The sequence below is a fragment of the Leptonychotes weddellii genome, chromosome 11 (assembly GCF_054177405.1).
Source record: "Leptonychotes weddellii isolate Sample4059 chromosome 11, ASM5417740v2, whole genome shotgun sequence".
Lineage (NCBI taxonomy): Eukaryota > Metazoa > Chordata > Mammalia > Carnivora > Phocidae > Leptonychotes > Leptonychotes weddellii.
Window position 1 is genome coordinate 23,628,901 of NC_138379.1, and position 19,787 is coordinate 23,648,687.

The 19,787-nt window shown below is 40.2% G+C and overlaps 2 protein-coding genes across 2 annotated transcripts in view; one reads left to right on the forward strand and one right to left on the reverse strand.

Moving 5' to 3' along the window:
• CCDC73 (coiled-coil domain containing 73) overlaps positions 1-19,787 on the forward strand; it is a 198,234-nt gene that overhangs the window by 24,687 nt on the left and 153,760 nt on the right. The window lies entirely within an intron of this gene.
• Positions 249-15,418, reverse strand: PRRG4 (proline rich and Gla domain 4). Its single transcript, XM_081798390.1, has 6 exons — positions 15,166-15,418; positions 14,708-14,832; positions 9,827-9,990; positions 8,163-8,211; positions 6,666-6,798; positions 249-1,807 (listed from the first exon to the last, which is right to left on the reverse strand). The coding sequence occupies exons 2-6, from the start codon at positions 14,808-14,810 to the stop codon at positions 1,573-1,575; spliced, it is 684 nt and encodes a 227-aa protein (XP_081654516.1). The 5' UTR covers positions 14,811-14,832; positions 15,166-15,418; the 3' UTR covers positions 249-1,572.

Consider the following 19,787-nt stretch of genomic DNA (forward strand, 5'->3'; position numbering starts at 1 on the left):
GGGCGCCTGGGTGGCTCAGTCGTTAAGCGTCTGCCTTCGGCTCAGGTCATGATCCCAGGGTCCTGGGATCGAGCCCCGCATCAGGCTCCCTGCTCCGCGGGAAGCCTGCTTCTCCCTCTCCCACTCCCTCTGCTTGTGTTCCCTCTCTCGCTGTGTCTCTCTGTCAAATAAATAAAATCTTTAAAAAAAAAAAAAAAAGATAATCTTGTCTTAAAAGAGAGACATAAACACTCACACACACATTGTAATGATTTATACTTTCTAAACATTTAATTGGAAGGAATTACCAAATATATGTGGGTTTTAGTCTCACTTCTGTAAAAATTATAAAACAAAATACAATTTTACAAATGGTCTTAAATAATAGGAAAATGCAATGAATGCCTAGCAAAACAACAAGAACAGAATTTTTTCTTTTATTTCTCAGGAGTATGTTATTTCTTGAGTTCCTGAAAAGAGAAAATAAATTCACATCTACATCCACACCCACTCACGTAAATGTGTGCAAACACACTCCTCCAGAGGTTTATAGCTTATATTCTACTACATTCTTAAGGAAGACTGGTCATATATACAATTAAAAGAAGAGACAAAGTATAGGTTAAAATGATTCCTTATGGTGTTTTGGGTCCAGACATTAAGAGATACAAGGGGTTGCTGGTAACTTTAGTTGGTATTATTTTAATAGCAGGAAAGTAAATTAATTTTTCTAGGTTCTCAAACTATTATTTATAAACTTCAACATATTTTCAAGATAAAAAATTACATGTAGTTATATATAGATAATTTAGCAATGAAAATGGATGTGTCTACTCATCAGTAGCATGGGCAACTTTATCAAATTCTAGTCACTCCTAGATTTGAAGCCTATATATTTGATAGTATAACAACCCTTGCAAATCCTTGCCATTGCAACTCTGTACCCTCTGAAGAACTCACTCCCTAGCAAGTGACTTTTAAATTACTTACTCCACTCCCATAACAAAACATGACTGATAGCAATTGTTAACAACTAAAACCTACAAAATACGGTGAATGCTATGCAATAATTTAAAATGTAAAACGAAGTGATTATATTAAGGCCACCAGTTTATACTGAAGTGTCCAATTTTGTGACAGATTTCCAACCACAAAGAAATCCTAATAAAGAGTGGGTCTAATATTCTGACTTCGGATAATCTAATGATCAGAAACTTTTTTTTTTTAATATTCAACACAAGAAATCTACAAACTTTATCTGTACAAAAGACAGTTCACCGGTTCTAGCTATGACATCCATAACACAGATTTTCTGAACCATTAAAATAAACAAAAAAGTGCTCTCTTCTTTACTGCAAAGCTATGGAGTCCAAGTTTCTTATCAAACTGGTAATGGTGAGTTTCTTACCAGGCCGATAATGATCAAGTTCAGGTCCAAGATGCCAACAGAACTGCTGTGGTGTCATATACACATGCTTATTCTTTCTTTGCTCCTTGCGGTTTGTCATAAAGGGGCTGAAGTAACATGTCTCTTTGGTTTGGGGAAAAGGAACCATTCAAATAACAGGTATCTCTGATACCACCATGGCGGGCTTAGTGAGATGGGAGCGACATAGACTTTTTAAATACTCGAAGCCCTTTTGCTGGCCCAGGATATGGTGGTGGCGGGGAAACATTGTGCTTTCTGGTCAGTGCCACTGCCTGTTCATAAGAAGGTAATCCTGTGTCCTCCACCGCAAGGGGTGACGGGGTCAAGGCAGCCTCCTCAGGTCTTCTGAAAATGATGGAGGGAGTGTGCCTCCCCCTTCTTACGTAGGTGGCTGAAGAACTAAACAGAGAGACAGCATTTAGGTCTAGAAAGGCAGCATTTTTAGGTTAAAATGGCAATATTAGAAAACCCAACTGACGATTTTGATAAAAGTTGAACCCAATTTATTTATTTATGTTATTTATTTATTTTTTAAGATTTTATTTATTTGAGAGAGTGAGACAGAGAGCCCCAGCAGGGCAGAAGGAGAGGGAGAAGCAGAATCCAGCGGAGCAAGGAGCCCGAAGCAGGCCTCGATCCCAGGATCCTGGGAACGTGACCTGAGCTGAAGTCAGACGCTTAACTGACTGAGCCACCCAGGCGCCCCTGAACCCAATTTATTAATATAACCACAGTTTTATTTTACCCATATACTCTGAAAGAGTCTTGGTATAGGGGAAAGATCGAGAGCTTTGGAGTCAGTCATGGATCTGAAACTGGATCCTCTCATTTCATAGCTATGTGGCCAAAGCAAGTTATCTGTTCCCTTTGAAGTAAAATGGGGACAATAATAGCTACCTCAACAGAGTTGTTTTGTGTGGATTCAGAAAAAATGTTATATGTAAAGCATCTAAGTAGTGTCTGCAACACTATAATAAGGACTCAAAACATGCTAATTCCCTTTTTCTCCCACTCCTAAATGAGAACTTTCTCAAAATATGATGTGAAACCAAACCCTTTCTTGTTGAAAGGCAGCATTACTCCAAGCCAAGGATCCTGATGTCACAGAGATAATCACGACAGGTGATGCCTGTCTCTCTCCTCTGCAGTCCTGTTGCCTGGTCCATCCCTCCTAAATAGCACTTCTGTCATATCCCTCTTCTCTGCAAATGTCTAACCTGCAGCCTACTTTCCACTGAGTCAAGTTCAACTCCCATGCCTCCTTTCTAAAGCCTCCCTTATTCTAGCTTCACCTTATTTTTCACAGCTCTCTGCTCTTGCAAGGTACCCCCTTTACACTCTTCTGTGTGTGCAATAAATTCTCTGTCCTGCTTCTGTGCTTTCACTGCTGTTGTTTGCTTTCTCAGGTTATTGTCTTTTCCCCACTCTGTTGACCTAAGGCCAATAATTAAAAAAATATATGGCCTTGTGCAAGCCCCACCATTTCCACAAAACTCTGTCAGCTACACCAGCCAGTGAAAATTGAAATGCAGTAGGGGTCTGGTGTTTTGAGCCTGTGTTTTCCCTTCTCACTATTGAATTATGAATTATAATTTAAACATTAGTAAATCGATCTGTTTAGACTGTAAAGTTGGCTGTCTATGAAGCACTTATGCATAAATTAAGTTCCTAGAACTATGCCTAATTAAGGATAATTAAAATTCATAGGTAATCCCCAACTTCTCATCAATATTTCAATATTCTTCCCGACAAGAGACAGTTAAGTAGACTCAAAATACTGTAAACTTTCCAAACTAAGGCAGTCAATTTGTACTTAGAACAACTCTTCCTTGGAGGTAATCATGAGATATGAAACTGGAGGAAAGGAGAGAGGATGATTGCAGAGAGAGAAGTGAAGAAGATCTGTGTAAATCTAGGAACTGGATAGTCAGCTCTTCAATAGTTGGGGAGTGACTGAGAGCATCCATCACAAGTTTACTTAGAGGGCTCAACACAATTCCTCCCCTGTCAGAAATCTGGAACAGATTCCTGGTAGGCTAGCCACTTGCCACATTCATTAACTTATGACGAAAAGTTTTATTTGTTTGCTTATAGGGAACAGGAGAGACAGATGTTTTAGTGGAACAAATAAGCTCTTCCATGTAGACTTCCAAATATAAGATATAGAAACAATATCATAATTACATCAAAGTTATTAAATAATCTACATAGTGATTTCTTACACACATCTTAAATGATTGATATCAGAAAGTATACATGAATAACAACTCAAATAAACTAACAACATCATAGTATGCCTATTTTCCTCCATAAAATATAGGAACTAAGAAATGAAAAGATCTTGTTTCCCATTTTTTGACATGTTTTGACAGAGGAATGAGGCAAACTTTTTTGACAATGACCTTATTTTTTACTCTTTTCTTTCTCAAATATTTCCTCACCCTTCCTCCACTTCCAGACTTGCAAAATACAGAAAGAGAACAAATAACTCTGCTAGAAGAATTTCTTGGAATAATAGATGAAAAGTACTTTAGTAAGTTTTTAAAAGTCAGTCCCCAAATAAAAGGATGTCTTATAAACCTAGTGTTCAATGTCCTCTCAAGTCAAAGGGTGGCTCTGAGGATCAAAGTGAAACAATACATGTAAAAATATCTGTGAGCTGTATAGCATTATACTGTGCTAACATTAAGTATAACTAATCTTGCTTTTATTTATTTATTTTTTAAAAAGATTTTTATTTATTTATTTGACAGAGAGAGAGACAGCGAGAGAGGAAACACAAGCAGGGGGAGTGGGAGAGGGAGAAGCAGGCTTCCCGCCGAGCAGGGAGCCTGATGTGGGGCTCGATCCCAGGACCCTGGAATCATGACCTGAGCTGAAGGCAGACTCTTAACGACTGAGCCACCCAGGAGCCCCCTAATCTTGCTTTTAAAATAAGAGCTATTCAGGGGCGCCTGGGTGGCTCAGTTGGTTAAGTGTCCCACTCTTGGTTTTGGCTCAGGTCATGATCTCAGGGTCGTGAGATCAACCCCTGCGCTGGGCTCTGTACTCAGTGTGGAGTCTACTTAAGATTCTCTTTCTCCTTCTGCCCCCCACCCCCCATAAATAACTAAAATCTTAAAACAAAATAAAATAAGAGATATTCAGGGTTTTTAAATTTTACAATAACATACACAGAAAACATACGTAATAATGGCATTACTTTGCCATTTGAATTGTGCATTTGAATTCTGCTTCTGACCTACAGCAGGGAAGAAGCTAGAAGGTTTCACAGAAAAAAGGCCTAAGGTAAGAAGATGGAGTGGTGCAGAAAAGTAGAAAAGTGAAGCAAAGCACAGAGAAGAGAGAAGAAAATACCATGCATGAGGACACTGAATAATGGCTGTATTATCACAGGCCCTGAGCACAGTTATTAAGCATGAGGGTATACATGAACTTTTTTGGAGAGACATTATGAATGGGGAGGAAAAGAGAGATAAAGGCAAGAAGAGTCTCTAAAGACAACTTTTGCCTAGATCTTCATTAGTCTGAGAGTTTCCAGGACTTCCTCCCTGACTTGTAGAGAAAGCCACACTGAATAAAATTTTATTCAAAAGTCCCAGAAAATGGAAAGGCCTTGCTTATTTCCTACCTGTTAAATAAGGGAAGTTAATAAAACCAGCTTAAAAGATGGTGGCTTAAGAACAATTAGGCAAGTTCCTCCTCATTTCTCTCATTTCTCAGATTTTTATAGGATTTACAGAGGTCCCTGACAAGCTCCTTTGTCCATGCCCACAGGTCATGTTAATGCCTCAGGGAGCTGTTCAGGAATTCCAGCTTGGGGATAGAATTACAATTTATGTTGCCCCGGTCCTCTGCCCTCTTTCTGGCATGTCTTCTTTCTGCACCTTTGCTATGAGTACCCTTTAAGGCTCTGTCCTTTTCCATCTGTCCTTTCATTACACTCTGAGAACTTGCCTACTCTCGCGGCTTCAGTTTTTTTTTTTTTTTTTTTTTTTTAAGTAATCTTTACACCCAACGTGGGGTTCGAACTCACAACCCTGAGATCAAGGGTCGCATGCTCTAGTGACTGAGCCAGCCAGGCACCCCATGGTTTTAGTTTTATCTTCCAATAGATGAATCTAATTCCACGTCTGTTGCCCTAAACTCTTACCATAAAGAAAAAATTTTATAGTGGTAAAATATATATCACATAAAATTGCCATTTTAACCATTTTCAAGTGTGTGACTCAGTGGTATAAATTAAATTCACAATGTTGTGCCACCATCACCACTGTTTCCATAACCCTTTCGTCACCTGGTTACAATCATGAGCTTTTCCCAGAATTTGAAAGTGTGACTAGGGATATGTAAGCATCAATTTCGAATAGCCTGTTTAGCACCTGGTATTTTTTTTTGAATAAGGTTATTTTTACACTTACTCACCTACACTTACTGAGAAGATAATAGAGATAATAGGGAATAACTTTTTATTTTAATGAGGATGTTGAGGTTCTATTGTCCAAACAATTATGGCTTTTATGAATTTTTATCAAGCTTTATTAATGGGTTATTATCTTCAAGTGGCAACCATTTTATTTCATTGACTTTTATTTAATTTAAAGTATCAATAAACATGGTTGAATTTAAAAGCTAATTACACTGTTTCTATTTGGGTTGCCACATCGCTGGATCTGTTAATGATGTGACTTAGAGGAAGTGATGGGACTTCTTAACCTCTGGAAACAATGTGGGGACACTGGTATCTACTTCCTGCTTAAGAAGGAAATATTAAAAAATCAAGCTGACACTTGTGAATCCTCTCGTATTCTTTTGAAGGATCTTAAAAATAGCATCATTTCATTGTTTATGTAAGTGTTAAATTATGCAACCAAACAACGGTCACAGACCAGAGGAGACTGGAGAGACAATGACAACTAAATGCAATGCGATATCTTAACTGGGTCCTGGAGCAGAAGGAGGACATGAATGACAAAATTGGTGAAATCTGAATAAGGTCTGGAGTTTAGTTAATAGTAATGTACCAGTGTTGGCTGGTTTGTTTTACAAATGTACTATGGGAATGTGAGATGTTCACAATGAGGGAAACTGGTTGAAGGATGGGAACTCTCTGTGTGATCTTTGCAACTTTCCTGTATATCTAAAATTATTCCAGAGTGAAATGTTTATTTAAAAAATAGACAGCCATTTTTATCCATTTTAAAATAACAATATAGAATGTATAATAGTGAATTCAATATTTTTACTTGGTACTTACCTGGGATATTGTTGCCTGTTACACTTGGTGATACAAAGATAGTAACCAAGTAATCCAAAAATAACCAAAAATACTCCAGCAGCAATTAATCCAGTCAGAAGGCCCAGGACATCAACTTTCTCTCTGTTAACATCTTAAGAGAAATCAATAAAATAATGTAGATATAACAACTGAAAAGCACTGCCTATGATTTCAATAAATTTAACACTGGATCTACGCATACTATTAAGAATCTAATAATACTGACTTCTTTAAAAAGTCTTTGTGCTAGTGACAAAAATTTATAAATGACACTTCCTAAAAGCCCTAGTTATGATTTCATTTATTTTATTTTTTAAAGATTTTATTTAGGGGCGCCTGGGTGGCTCAGTTGGTTAGGCATCTGCCTTCCACTCAGGTCATGATCCCAGGGTCCTGGGATTGAGCCCCACATCAGGCTCCCTGCTCAGAGGGAGTCTGCTTCTCTCTCTCCCTCTGCCTGCCACTCCCCCTGCTTGTGCTCTCTCTCACTCTCTGTCAAATAAATAAATAAAAAAAAATTTTTTTTTAAAGAAAGAGAGCGAGAGAGAGCATAAGTGGGCGGGGGAGGGGAGGGAGAAACAGACTGTCCTGCTGAGCAGGAAGCCCCATGTGGGGCTCGATCCCAGAGTCCTGGGATCATGACCTGAGCTGAAGGCAGATGCTTAACCGACAGAGCCCCCCAGGGACCCCCAAGTTTCATTTACTTTAAATAGGTCATATTAAATGGATAGTATTCAAGACTAAACATATTCTGGGATGCCTGGGTTGGTTTAGTCAGAACGGCATGCAATGCGATCGCAGGGTCATGAGTTCGAGCCCCATGATGGGGGTAGAGATACTAAAAAAATAAATAACCTTAAAAAAAAAGACTAAGCATAATATATTCTTTGTTCAACTAGGCACATTTTGGTATTAAATACACAGATAACTGTACTAAGCAACACTAGCCTAGCAATGTAATAAAGTCTCCTCGTAGCTGGGGCTCTACCTGATGGGAATGAAGGAAGATCTGACAAAAAAAAGACCTGATAAAAAGCAGCTAGAGATGATAATACAGATAAGTAAAGATCTCCCCTCTATAGAACTTATTTAATTCTAACACTCTTTACCTAGTAGCAGAAGTATTCCATTTACTTGTAATGGTAAAAAAGAAAAAATAATTAAAATAGCTTACTACTTGGAACTAATGGAGTCCTACTTTTATTCTGTGCAAGTCTTGACTTAGCTGAGTGGTTTAAAACACCTTTAAGCCTATTATCTCATTTCCCTAGTATCTCACCAAACTTGATTTTCAGTGTGTAAAGATGAATGTGGCTTCCTCTGTCTTAGATAGCCTAGTGTATAATTGAGAAATCATCCCTGGATTTACAAGGCATGTATGTTGAGCAACAACCAAACTCAAACAATGAAACTAAGATGTATTTAGAATAGAGAGAGGGTGGGAATAAGATTAAATTTCATCCATTCTTGCCTTACCGGATTTTGTGGTTGGTCCTTTGATGGAATAGTCCTGCCAGAACGCCATCTAAGAGAAAGGTAAAATTTCCAAGTTTATTTCATTGTTTTGTTATCATTTCATGTGATCCCAATGACCCGGACTGGGGTGGTAAATTCTTGGCATGTGCCACAGAGGATACTAGTTTATTCAAGCTGGAGGGCGTGCACTCTAATTTAAGCACTGCCACCCACCACTGTTTCTCCTGACTCTGGAATTGGTCAGGGGATGACTGCCAGTGCCCGGTCTCTACTACTGTCCCCTGCCACTCTCCCTTCACCTGCTCAGAGTCCCCGCTCAGACATACAGTGAAACCATCATATTAGTCGGTGACAGCACCAAAGGCGGAGGCTAAAGCAGGGGGGGACCCATTACCAAGTTTGAAAAGGACTCTGAATTTTTCTACGCTCGGTGCGCCCTCGGTTTGCCAGGAGATTGTACTGAAAGGGATTGATCTGGGGAAAGACATCCCTGAGATTCTTCAAGTTCAATGTTACTTGAGAGAATGAGGCAGATTTTAAGGAACCATGATAAAATCATAAAATGCGTTTGCAAAAAAAACAGAATAAAATTTCAACGGGCACAGCTACAAAGTATAGACTTTGTTTTCCTTCTCCAGCAGATGTGGCAGATATTAGCAGGGAATGAGAAGCTGGGCGCAATTTTGGGAGAAAAAAGAACTAAGTTCCATTAATGCCTGTATTTGAAGGATACCTAGAGTTCCTTGGTCTTATTGACCAAAGAGTAAAGTGGAACTCTTGAGGAAGGGGAAAAGGAGCTGTGCTTATTTAATTTACAAAAGTAAAGAATTTGAGTCACTCAGTATTCTTTAAGAATATGCCAGATTATAACAGGGACCGTGTTGTCTGTTTGTTTTGTACTGTTCCAAGATTAATGGACAGGATTTAATTACATTTCAAAGGAGAACTTCTAAAAGTTTCTCCCTTAAATTACACTGATATACCAAACAATAAACTCTTGAATGCAGAGACTATATATTTTATATCCTCAGTCTCTGGCAGAGGACTTGGCACATAATAGATTGTTAATAAATACAGTAATCAGAAAAGATAAGGTCACTGGTAGGAAAAATTGCTCTGAGTCTAGAATGATTGAAGCCTGAGTCAGAGAACTAACTCAATTAGTATCCTAAAATGTAATTCATTCCACTTCATGATTTTTTTTTTTTTTTAAAGATTTTATTTATTTATTTGACAGAGAGAGACACAGCGGGAGAGGGAATACAAGCAGGGGGAGTGGGAGAGGGAGAAGCAGGCCCCCCGCTGAGCAGGGAGCCCGATGCGGGGCTCGATCCCAGGACCTGGAATCATGACCTGAGCTGAAGGCAGACGCTTAACGACTGAGCCACCCAGGCACCCCCATGATTGTTTTTAAATATAATAAACATCACACACACAAAATCACAACACAATCGATAATTTTCCAATTACTCTAAGTCCATTTAATTAAGTATTTTAAAGCCAAGTCTAAATAGGTTTGTTAGCATTTTAAGGAAGTAGAAAGGGATAACAGGCATAAAATCTCGATTCTATTTAAAGCATAAAATCTCTGATGACTTAATGTACCATTTTCTTAAGTATGATTTAATAAATTTCCAGCCAATTAACATTGTCAACCAAATTACCGTTTTATCTTCATCCACAAAGATTTCTCTGGCTTCTTCATAATTACAAATTTCTTCTCTGCACTCTCTTTCTAGGTCACCGGGAGTGAAGAGCTCCAAATCAAATCTATTATATAGCAGGTGTCTATGTATGAAAAGGTTTGCTTCTTCTTTTGCTGTGAAGACTAATAAAGAAGTAGAAAGATTTCAAAGGTTGATAAAAATAGGGCAGAACATTCCTGTTTTAATTGTGGAAGAACTGAATAATTCTCTTGATGTAAAATTATGCCAAACTTTTTTTGTATGGTTTTAAATTTTTTTTTTTCAAGATTTTACTTATTTATTTGAGAGAGAGAGAAAGAGAGAGACCGAGCACAAGTGGGGGAGGGGCACAGGGAGAAGCAGTCTCCTGGCTGAGCAGGGAGCAGGCTTCGGGGCTCAATCCCAGAACCCTTGAAGGCAGCTGAAGGCACCCACTTATCTGACTGAGCCACCCAGGCATCCCTGTATGATTATAAATTCTGACAAAAAGAAATGTCATCAGTAAAAATAACGTCTGTTAAATATGACATACAAATATTAGCATAAGCCCAGAAAATACTTGAGTTGGTTATGTCCAAAGTTATTAGCATAAATGAAAATTATTTAAATATCACTTTTCCCTCTAGACAGTATTTCCAAGAAGTGACAGGTCAGACTCTTCTACTTCTAAAGGGTTGGCTCTCTATTATCTTGACTGAGAAAAATTAGTCTGGTGTAAAGGATAGAGTATTGGTCTAAGAGAAGACAGAGATTCTTGGTTGTGATTTGGCTTGGCTATTGATGGTTTATCTGGGATAAATCACTTATATCTCTGTGTTGCCATTTCCTGATTTGTAAAATTGATAAATGAACTAAAGAATTACTAAGATCTCTTTATGTTTTAAAATTATTGATTTATGTTAAAAATTTTAGAGCAAGTTTATACTAAAAACTTATAAAATTTTAAACTTCTAAGTTAATAAAATTATAAGGTAATTATAAGGTTAATTAACAGACATTCAGCCCCTCCTAAACAAGTAGCTGCCTCTCTCTCCCCATCCCCTAAAGATGTGTCTACAATGCTTCATAAGACTCCCTCTACCTTTTCTGGGAAGGTAAATGGTAAACACAATAGAGTTAAGCACAGGGTAACACAAAACCAAAATATCCCACCATGGCAGTATTTTCAAAACCCACAAACTTTAAACTCATTCTGGTATCACACAAAGAATGCTTAAGAAATCTTGCTCCAGATCACATTACCAAGACTGGAATTCAGAAACTCTCTGAAAACTACATCAAATGCTTAAAAGAATTTGGTGTTTTGCACTGTTAACCATTACTATAAAGGAAGAATATATTAGAGTGGGCAATTGAAAGACAGTTCAGGACTGATGAGAGAGCATGGCCTGAAAGACTAATTCTGATTTGTGAATGACCTCAGCTTGGCCATTTATTCTTAGCCCCACGAGAACAGTCACACCTTGTCCAAGATATTTTTTTCCACTAGTCAATCACTTTTCCATACAGGTCTGAATCTTATAGAGCTGTTCTGTTCAATATGGTAGCCACTAGGCACATATTGCTATTGAGCACTTGAACTGTGGCTAGTCTGAACTGAGACGTGCTAGAAATGTAAAATATACACTGGATTTGAAGATTTAATTAAAAAGTAAAATATCTTAATGTTTCATATTGCTTGTATTTGGAAATGATATTTTGGATATAATGGGTTAGATTAAATATATAAATATATATATATAATTTTACCAATTCTTTTTACCTTTTTTTAAGGATTTATTTATTTATTTTAGAGAGAGAGAGAACGCATGCACACAGGGGGGAGGGCAGAGGGCATTTTGTCACCAAAAGGAGACAAAATGAACAATTTTCCAAGTTACCTTCACCTCTCACTGGGATTCTCATCATGGCCCTCTGAGGGGTTGCCTTGCTCCCCTACAGTCTGTTTTTAACATTGTGCTGTTAAAAACACTTCCAGTGCACCTGGTTCTCTCCTGCCTTTGTACTGGCTGTTTCCCCTGAATAGAACTTTCTTCTTTCACCTCCTTTAGGATTTTGGTCAATGTGACCTTGAAACCTCATCCCCACCCACCCACCTCTGGCGCTCCCTCTCCCTACTACACTTGGTTTCTCTCCATAGCGTGCACCACCATCTGGTGTGTTCTGCATGTGTTACCACTTACTTGTGACCACTCTGTTCCCCTCACTAGAAGAAAAATTCCACTAAAGTACACACACAGGTGGTGCCTGACACATATGAGGTGCTCAAAAAATGATTTACTAAATGAGTAAATGAACTCAATTTTTCTACATTGGAAAGAAATTCTTGGACCTAAATTCTACCAGTTAAAGCAATTCATAGGTATAGTCTGGTATTACTCATTTCGTTGTAGGTTTAAAATACTAAACCAGTGATGAAGTAACTCACGGCCTGCCTAACTTAGCTATATTTACTACATGGAATCGAATTTCAGAAGAAGAATTAGAAATCTGCTTCTGTATTGCTACTTTTCAGATACGGCCAGATCTTTACATTTTATTGGCTAAGAAAGTAGTGCCAAATTTCTCATTGTTGGTCTTCCCTTCAAGTAGGTTATGTGAGTTATAAAAATACTCTGTGCCCTCCAGATGGGACTCAATAGAACTACTTTCAACTTGAAAGGAAAATAAGAATGAGAGAATCATAAACATTTTTATTGTTCCTGAAATGATACTTATGCCAGTAAAAGTCTTCACCCATGAATTAAATGTGCCCTCCAGGAGCTACTGTGTATCACTTCCCTGAGTGTGAAAGTTCTGATTCAGTCAGGGGTTGACTTTAGGCCTTCGGTGCTTTATTAAATTTTTCCCTGCCTCCCTTTTGATCTTAGGAGAAATATTGTCCTTTGTTACTGGGATCCTAAGTAACTCTGAATTTGTTTGTTATCCAAAGAAGCAAACCTCCTTGTCCTGGGAGCATCCTGAACTTCCAGTGAGAAGTCTTATTTTCCCTCTCGCCCCTGATGGAGGATACACTGTCTTTAGTCCTTTTGTATGTGCCTCCTCAAGTTCTCTTCCCATTTCTATTTCTCCCATTTTAGGCCATCCTAAGAGGGTGTCTGTGCATCCTGCTATTTCAAACCCACCAACTGACCCTCCATTCTCTTCAGGGCAGGGATTATAGACTTTCATTGCTATATCCCCAGTACTTAGATGAGGGCCTGGCATATAGTATGTGTTAATAAAGTGATTACTAACTGAGCAAATCAGCTTTTAAAATAGATAGGATTCCTCATTTACATTTCCCACAGATATTTCCAGCCATCTGCACTCAAGTATGATCTCTGAATTCCTTCCATAATTTGTGATGTCCTTGGGAATGTCTTTTATGTCTGCATTATATGAATCAATGAATATACTCACCAGCATACTGGGGATCAGCATCTGGTCCCACTGAGTATGGACCTTCAATTTTATATATGAGTGGACTTACATATGTGGTGGAACTTGGGAGGTAACAAGAAGGCTCTCCTTCCAAAATCTCTCCCTATTCTCATTAGCTAGCTTATCCAGTTGCCTAGAATTCTACCATCAGGGTTTGGTTCCTTTGGGTTAAGATTTCCCATCTTAAAACACACACATGCACAAACACACACACATCCTCCTGGAAGGTTTAATACACCAAGCTGTATTAATCATTAATAAGTTACCCAGGAGTATTAGTGTAACAGATCCTTCCTAAATGAAAATGAGCTGAGAGTAGATCTGATGAAAAGGATTAAGGGACAGGAATGTGTGGGGATAGGGAAGCACAATGACCAGGCAGGGAGAAGGATGCTGAAGCCAAAGCCATTTTTTTTTTCTTTTCTGGTTCTGATTTCTAGGTTAGACTTTTAATTTATTTTATTTTTAAGATTTTATTTATTTATTTGACAGAGAGAGACACAGCGAGAGAGGGAACACAAGCAGGGGGAGTGGGAGAGGGAGAAGCGATGCGGGGCTCGATACCAGGACCCTGGGATCATGACCTGAGCCGAAGGCAGACGCTTAACCGACTGAGCCACCCAGGCGCCCCTAGGTTAGACTTTTAAAATGCAGACAGGAACCAGTCTGTTTATGACCTGGAACCCACAAGGTATGAAATTCTAGGTTACCAAACCTAATCTTTCACAAGCATCTGACTTTATCCAGATAACCAGACAATTTGATGTCAAAAAGGACCTCAGGGATTGTTCCACTCCCCACCCCCATCATTTTACAGAGGAAGAAATTCAAGCAGAAAGGGGTTAAGTAACTTGCCCTGGGGTCTCATAACAAGTCCAGACTAGATCCTGGATTCACTGTCCATCTTTCCAGAAAAAACAAGTAATTATATTTACCACATAGCCTCATCTAGAAAAACGGTGCTCACTGTTTTTCGGAAGTTGAAATAGGTGTTCCATTCAGTGAACCACAAACCAGGTCTTAAATATATATTTATCAAAAATAACTCACAGGGACGCCTGGGTGGCTCAGTCGGTTAAGCGTCTGCCTTCGGCTCAGGTCATGATCCCAGGGTCCTGGGATCGAGTCCCGCATCGGGCTCCCTGCTCCGCGGGGAGCCTGCTTCTCCCTCTGCCTCTGTCTCTCTCTCTGTCTCTCATGAATAAATAAATAAAATCTTTAAAAAAAAAAAATAACTCACAGAAAGAAATTTGTATAAATTGTACCTAACATAACCACAACATTGCCAAGCAGACCACAAGTTAAACTAGAGGATATTGTAACGCTTCTTTGATTGATGGGGGCATGTCATTTCAAAGACTACACTTTCTCCTTTGAGATTTGTAATACCTGGCTCGGCTTTTCAGGGAGGTTACTCGAGACGGCAGCCATGCTTACCTTCTTCTCGAGCATGCCTGGGCTCCTTCGGACTCCTTGTGCAATGAGGAAACGCGAAGGTAACTATGGGCAGTTGGCTGAGTAGAACCAGCAGTGTAATCATAGTCTGGTAACTGTCAAACAAACTAAGACAAACAAAGTAACAAAAAGAAAAAGTCAAAAAAGCCCCTGGCTCAGCACTTTGAGTTCCTGGGGGTACTGAATCACCGACCTGCCGCTCTCTTAACAGCCCGACTGCGCCCGGCTCGCGGGTTTCGGTCGCCCGTCCCGACCCGCGCCCGGAAAGCCCGAGAGTGCCTAGGGACAAATGCCGCGCCCCGGGACTCTGCCGACGGCTGAGCGGGCACCTGTCGCCGCGGGCGGCCCTCTGCCTTCCGTTCTAGTCGGGCCGGGTCCGCCGAGGTGGTCCCCTCCGAGGAACCCATTCCCCGCCCGAGCCAAGCCTCCGGGCCCCGCACCTGCGGCTCCGGGCGCATGTTCCAGCGGCTCCCGGGCCGGAGCCCCGTCGTTGGGTAGTCCCTCCGGCCGCCAGACCCTCCGTCTCGGCGCCCCCCAAATCTCCGCAACAATCCCGGGAGGCCGGGGAGGCTCCCGCGTTGGGGCGGAGGAAGCGCCTGGGGTCCGTGGAGAGGCGCCTGGTCCACGCGAGGACGCGCGCGGTAAGTTCCTACGGTGATCCCGGGAGGCCGCGGCCCAGAGCTGGGCGAGAGGGCGGAGGTGGCTACCTGGGGAGCACCTGGCCGCGCTCCTCCCCCCGGGGGCCGGCCTACCTGCGGCGGGCGGGCAGTGGGCAGGTGGTTCCAGAGCCGCCGCAGCTTCCGCCCTGAGCCTCGGGCGAGTCCGGCCGCCTGCAGCCCGTTCTGGCCCCGCCTTGGCGGCAGGTTTTGGACTCATTTCTGCGCCCGGCGCTGCTTGAGAGTTCAGGGGGCAGTTTCAGTTCTCAGTGCTAAGCGGAGCGCCCTGGGCGCATCCCGCGGGCTTTTCACTTTGGGTTTCACTGGGCTACGGGGTCTGTCTTGTGGTTACCTTAGGTCAGCGGTTCTCAAAGGGTGGTTCGGGAATGAGAACAAAATATTCATCAGAGAAAATACACTTTATTAGTAAGAAGAAACGGGAAGTGACTTTAGAATTAATCGCTTACATTAGTTCTCAAATTGTGGCCCGCCAGGTCTTGGGACGTCTCCAAGATCCTGGGAAGGGGTCTCCTAGGTCAAAACTATTTCCATTAGGGTAATAAGACATGATTTGCCTTTTTCGCTTTCATTGTCTCATGACTGTCCGGTGGAAATTTCCAGAGGCCGATCTGACGTGAATGATGTCATCACTCTACTAATAGAATGGGTATTCTTCTGTTTTCTAGTATGTTCTATGGTAGTAGGCTTAAAGTTTCAATATGTACATTTTTATAGAGATTAATAAAATTTATATGTTCTCATTACTTCTGTAATTAGCTCTCTTTGATCACACCTGTCAGGATAGCTATAACCTCATTATTTTCAAATAAATAGTTATCTTGAAATCTTGAACTTTTCTTAGAGTTTATGTGGAAACACAACAAAAAAGTACACTTTGTTGTCTTGATTTGAGACATTTTGAAAATATCTCTGTAATAATACATGATATGATGAATACCGTTAGATAGAATTCAAATAAGTGAAGACTCCTTAGGGCCCTTGATAGCCTTAAAGAGTGTAAGGAGGTCCCGAGATCCAAGAGTTTGGGAATTGTTGCCTCAATAATGAAGGCAGCAGGCAGACAGAGGATCTATGCTAGGTAACATTCACATCCTTCTTTGTCCAAATAACATGGTAACATGCTTTGAAACATTGTTTAAGTTTCCATGCTTTGACCAAAGTGGCTTGGCACTTGCAGGAAATCAGAGGAAACATTTCCCCCCCCTTTCTAGTGTTTAATTCAGTTTCCACCCAATTCTTTTTTCTCCCCACAAAGGCTATTGCCTATTTTATATTCTAATTATTTAGAATTAAGTGAATTTTTCCTAAGCTTTCTGCAGAAATTTTGTCTTCATTGATTCCTTCGAGATAGTGCTCTTTCTTTTCCCTTCTCCCAATGTCTTCCTCCTTGGTTTCCATTTGTCCACCTTGTCTTTAGCTTGTTTCTATGATAGATCCTTCTTCTCCCCTTCAATCCTTTTGTTGTTTTTAAGCAACTGGGATCAGAGGGAGAAAAGACTAGAAATGATTTCTTGTGTTTGACATCCTAGAACAGGAAACATCTTTTAGAACACCCATTCTTCTGCTTATTCATTCATTTAGCCAAACTACATCACTAAGCACTGAGGACACAAAGATAAACACCACGGTCTCTGTTTTGGGAGGAGAATTTAATCTAAATCTATATCTAAGAATGTGGGCCTATAAAGTTCTCATAAGGGCAAGAACTGATTTATTCATCTTTACATCCTCCATGGTACCTAGCAAAGCGCCTTTTATGTTGTTCATGCTCAATACATTTTTTTGGATGGAAGCAATTTATTTTCATGTAGGAAAAGCGCTTCACACTATATTGAGATAGGCAAATGGTCAGATGCCTCATGTTGTGGAATAAGCAGATGTGAACTTTGGTGACATTCCTTGGGAGAATGCATCCACCCACATATCTGGCTATTTGGACCAAAACAAATGAGGCTTTGTGCTCTCATCAAATATCAGAGTTTATAGTCTGAGAGGGGAGTCAGATACAGAAATGAAAGTGTTTCTCAGTGGTGAATTCCATCCCTGTATGTTTCCCTGTAATATTGAATCCTAAAGAATATTACAGCATTTGGCAGTATGCATACAAACTTCAGCCACGATAGAATTACAAGATATTTTGAGACTAGATAACAAGAAAGAAAAGAGAATACTAGTAACAACATTGCCCACAACTGACAATTTCTTCTGTTGTTTACTTGCTGTGTTCATTTTCTTATTTTTTGCCATTTACTTTTTAAAGTCACAATATTCTTATGCTTTTCTTCCAAAGAATTTTAAGTGCTTTTATTCTGGCCATCTGTGGAATTGGGCCAGATATTATCATTCTCATTTTGCAAAGAGGGATACTGAAGCATGAAGAAGTAAAAGATCTTGAACAGTCATTGGCCAAGTCGTCGCCTGGCTCTTGACTCTTACCAGAGTGCTTTTCTGAGTTATCAACAAGCAATGGAGGGCAGCGGGTAAAGCATTTTTTTATTTGAAAAGAAATAAGAAAAAAAAAGTCAGAGCAATGAGATGAATGGACTCGGATTAATGTGATAATGCATCTCTGAGTTTGAGCATATACCCACCCATTTACCTGCGTGAACTCAAGAATGAAATGGAAACTCACTTGACTGTGGGGGCTTGAGGATTGACTCAAGGACTGTGACAGGAAATGTGAAGGTTGCAGCCATGCAGCTTTGCAATGTAAGGTCACATCCACATCCTTAAAGACACACTGATGATTGTGTCAGCCTACTCCGAGCAGGAGCTACAACTTCACTGAACTTGATGTTTCTGTGACATTTTAGCCTTGACATTTCAACAGCAATTGTTTGCTGTTTTAATTTGTCCCAGTAAAATCAGTAGGTGGAAAATGAAAGACTCCTCCTGTTCAAAGTTGATTATATATCCAAGTGCAGGTATGTTCAGATTCAACAAATAGGCAAAAGGACTAAGGATTTAATCTTAAGCATTTATTTAAAACCCTCTAAAGGAACTTTTGACTACAGCTCACATTTAACTCTATCATTTAAGAACAATGATTAATAACAAAATTAAATAAAAATCAAGAGCAGCGTGAAAGGTAATCCAATTTCATGGTCATCTGGTTCTGCGTCATGCTGTGGGTAGTAATCAGAGCTGTATGTCATGCTAGTAATTCTTAGAGTCCTAACAGGGCATAGCCAAATGGGAATCAGTGTGCTTCCAAGCTGCCCTCAGGTGCCTGTGACGGGGGTCTGTGTCACAGCTGGTCACAAAACTCTCACTCTTTCTTGTTCAGACTTCAGCATTTTTACAATTAAAATTCTTTCACTTGTCAGACTCAGTTTATCATCATAATCTTACTTTCTGACTGATAAACAATTTTTTCTGCCTCTTTTTTTTGTAAACCCCTGTTCAGATAATCAAGATGTTCTAACTAAATGCAGATGGTTTCACACACAAGGTTTTAGTTTTTAAAGATTTTATTTATTTATTTATTTATTTGAGAGAGAGAGAGAGTGCACACAAGCAGGTGGAGTGGCAGGCAGAGGGAGAGGGAGAAGCAGGCTCCCTGCTGAGTAGAGAGCCCGATGCCCAGGACCCTGGATCATGACCTGAGCCGAAGGCAGATGCTTAACCGACTGAGCCACCCAGGCGTCCCTACACACAAGGTTATGACATCAGTTGCAAAACCATACTTTCCATGCACATGTGTGCAAAGGGAGTTCAAACAAATCATGTATTTTTAGCTATACAATTGATAATGTTTAAGTATCTTTCATTTATTCTGCCCCAACGAAGGATCAATAACACAGTGTTGGTGTTGCTGGTACTGATGAAAGACACAAGATCACCAGGCTAACCCATCCCCCCACCTCCTCCCCTCTAAAACCTTCAGTTTGTTTCTCAGAGTCCATAGTCTCTTATGGTTCATCTCTCCCTCCGATTTACCCCCCTTCATTTTTCCCTTCCTTCTCCTAATGTCCTCCATGCTATTCCTTATGTTCCACAAATAAATGAAACCATATGATAATTGACTTTCTCTGCTTGACTTATTTCACTTAGCATAATCTCCTCCAGTCCCACCCATGTTGTTGTAACAGTTGGATATTCATCCTTTCTGATGGCTGAGTAATATTCCATTGTATATATGGACCACGTCTTCTTTATCCATTCATCTGATGAAGGGCATCTCGGCTCTTTCCACAGTTTGGATATTGCGAACATTGCTGCTATGAACATTGGGGTGCATATGGCCCTTCTTTTCACTACATCTGTGTCTTTGGAGTAAATAACGAGTGGTGCAATTGCTGGGTCATAGGGTAGCTCTATTTTTAATTTTTTGAGGCACCTCCACACTGTTTTCCAAAGTGGCTGTACCAACTTGCATTCCCACC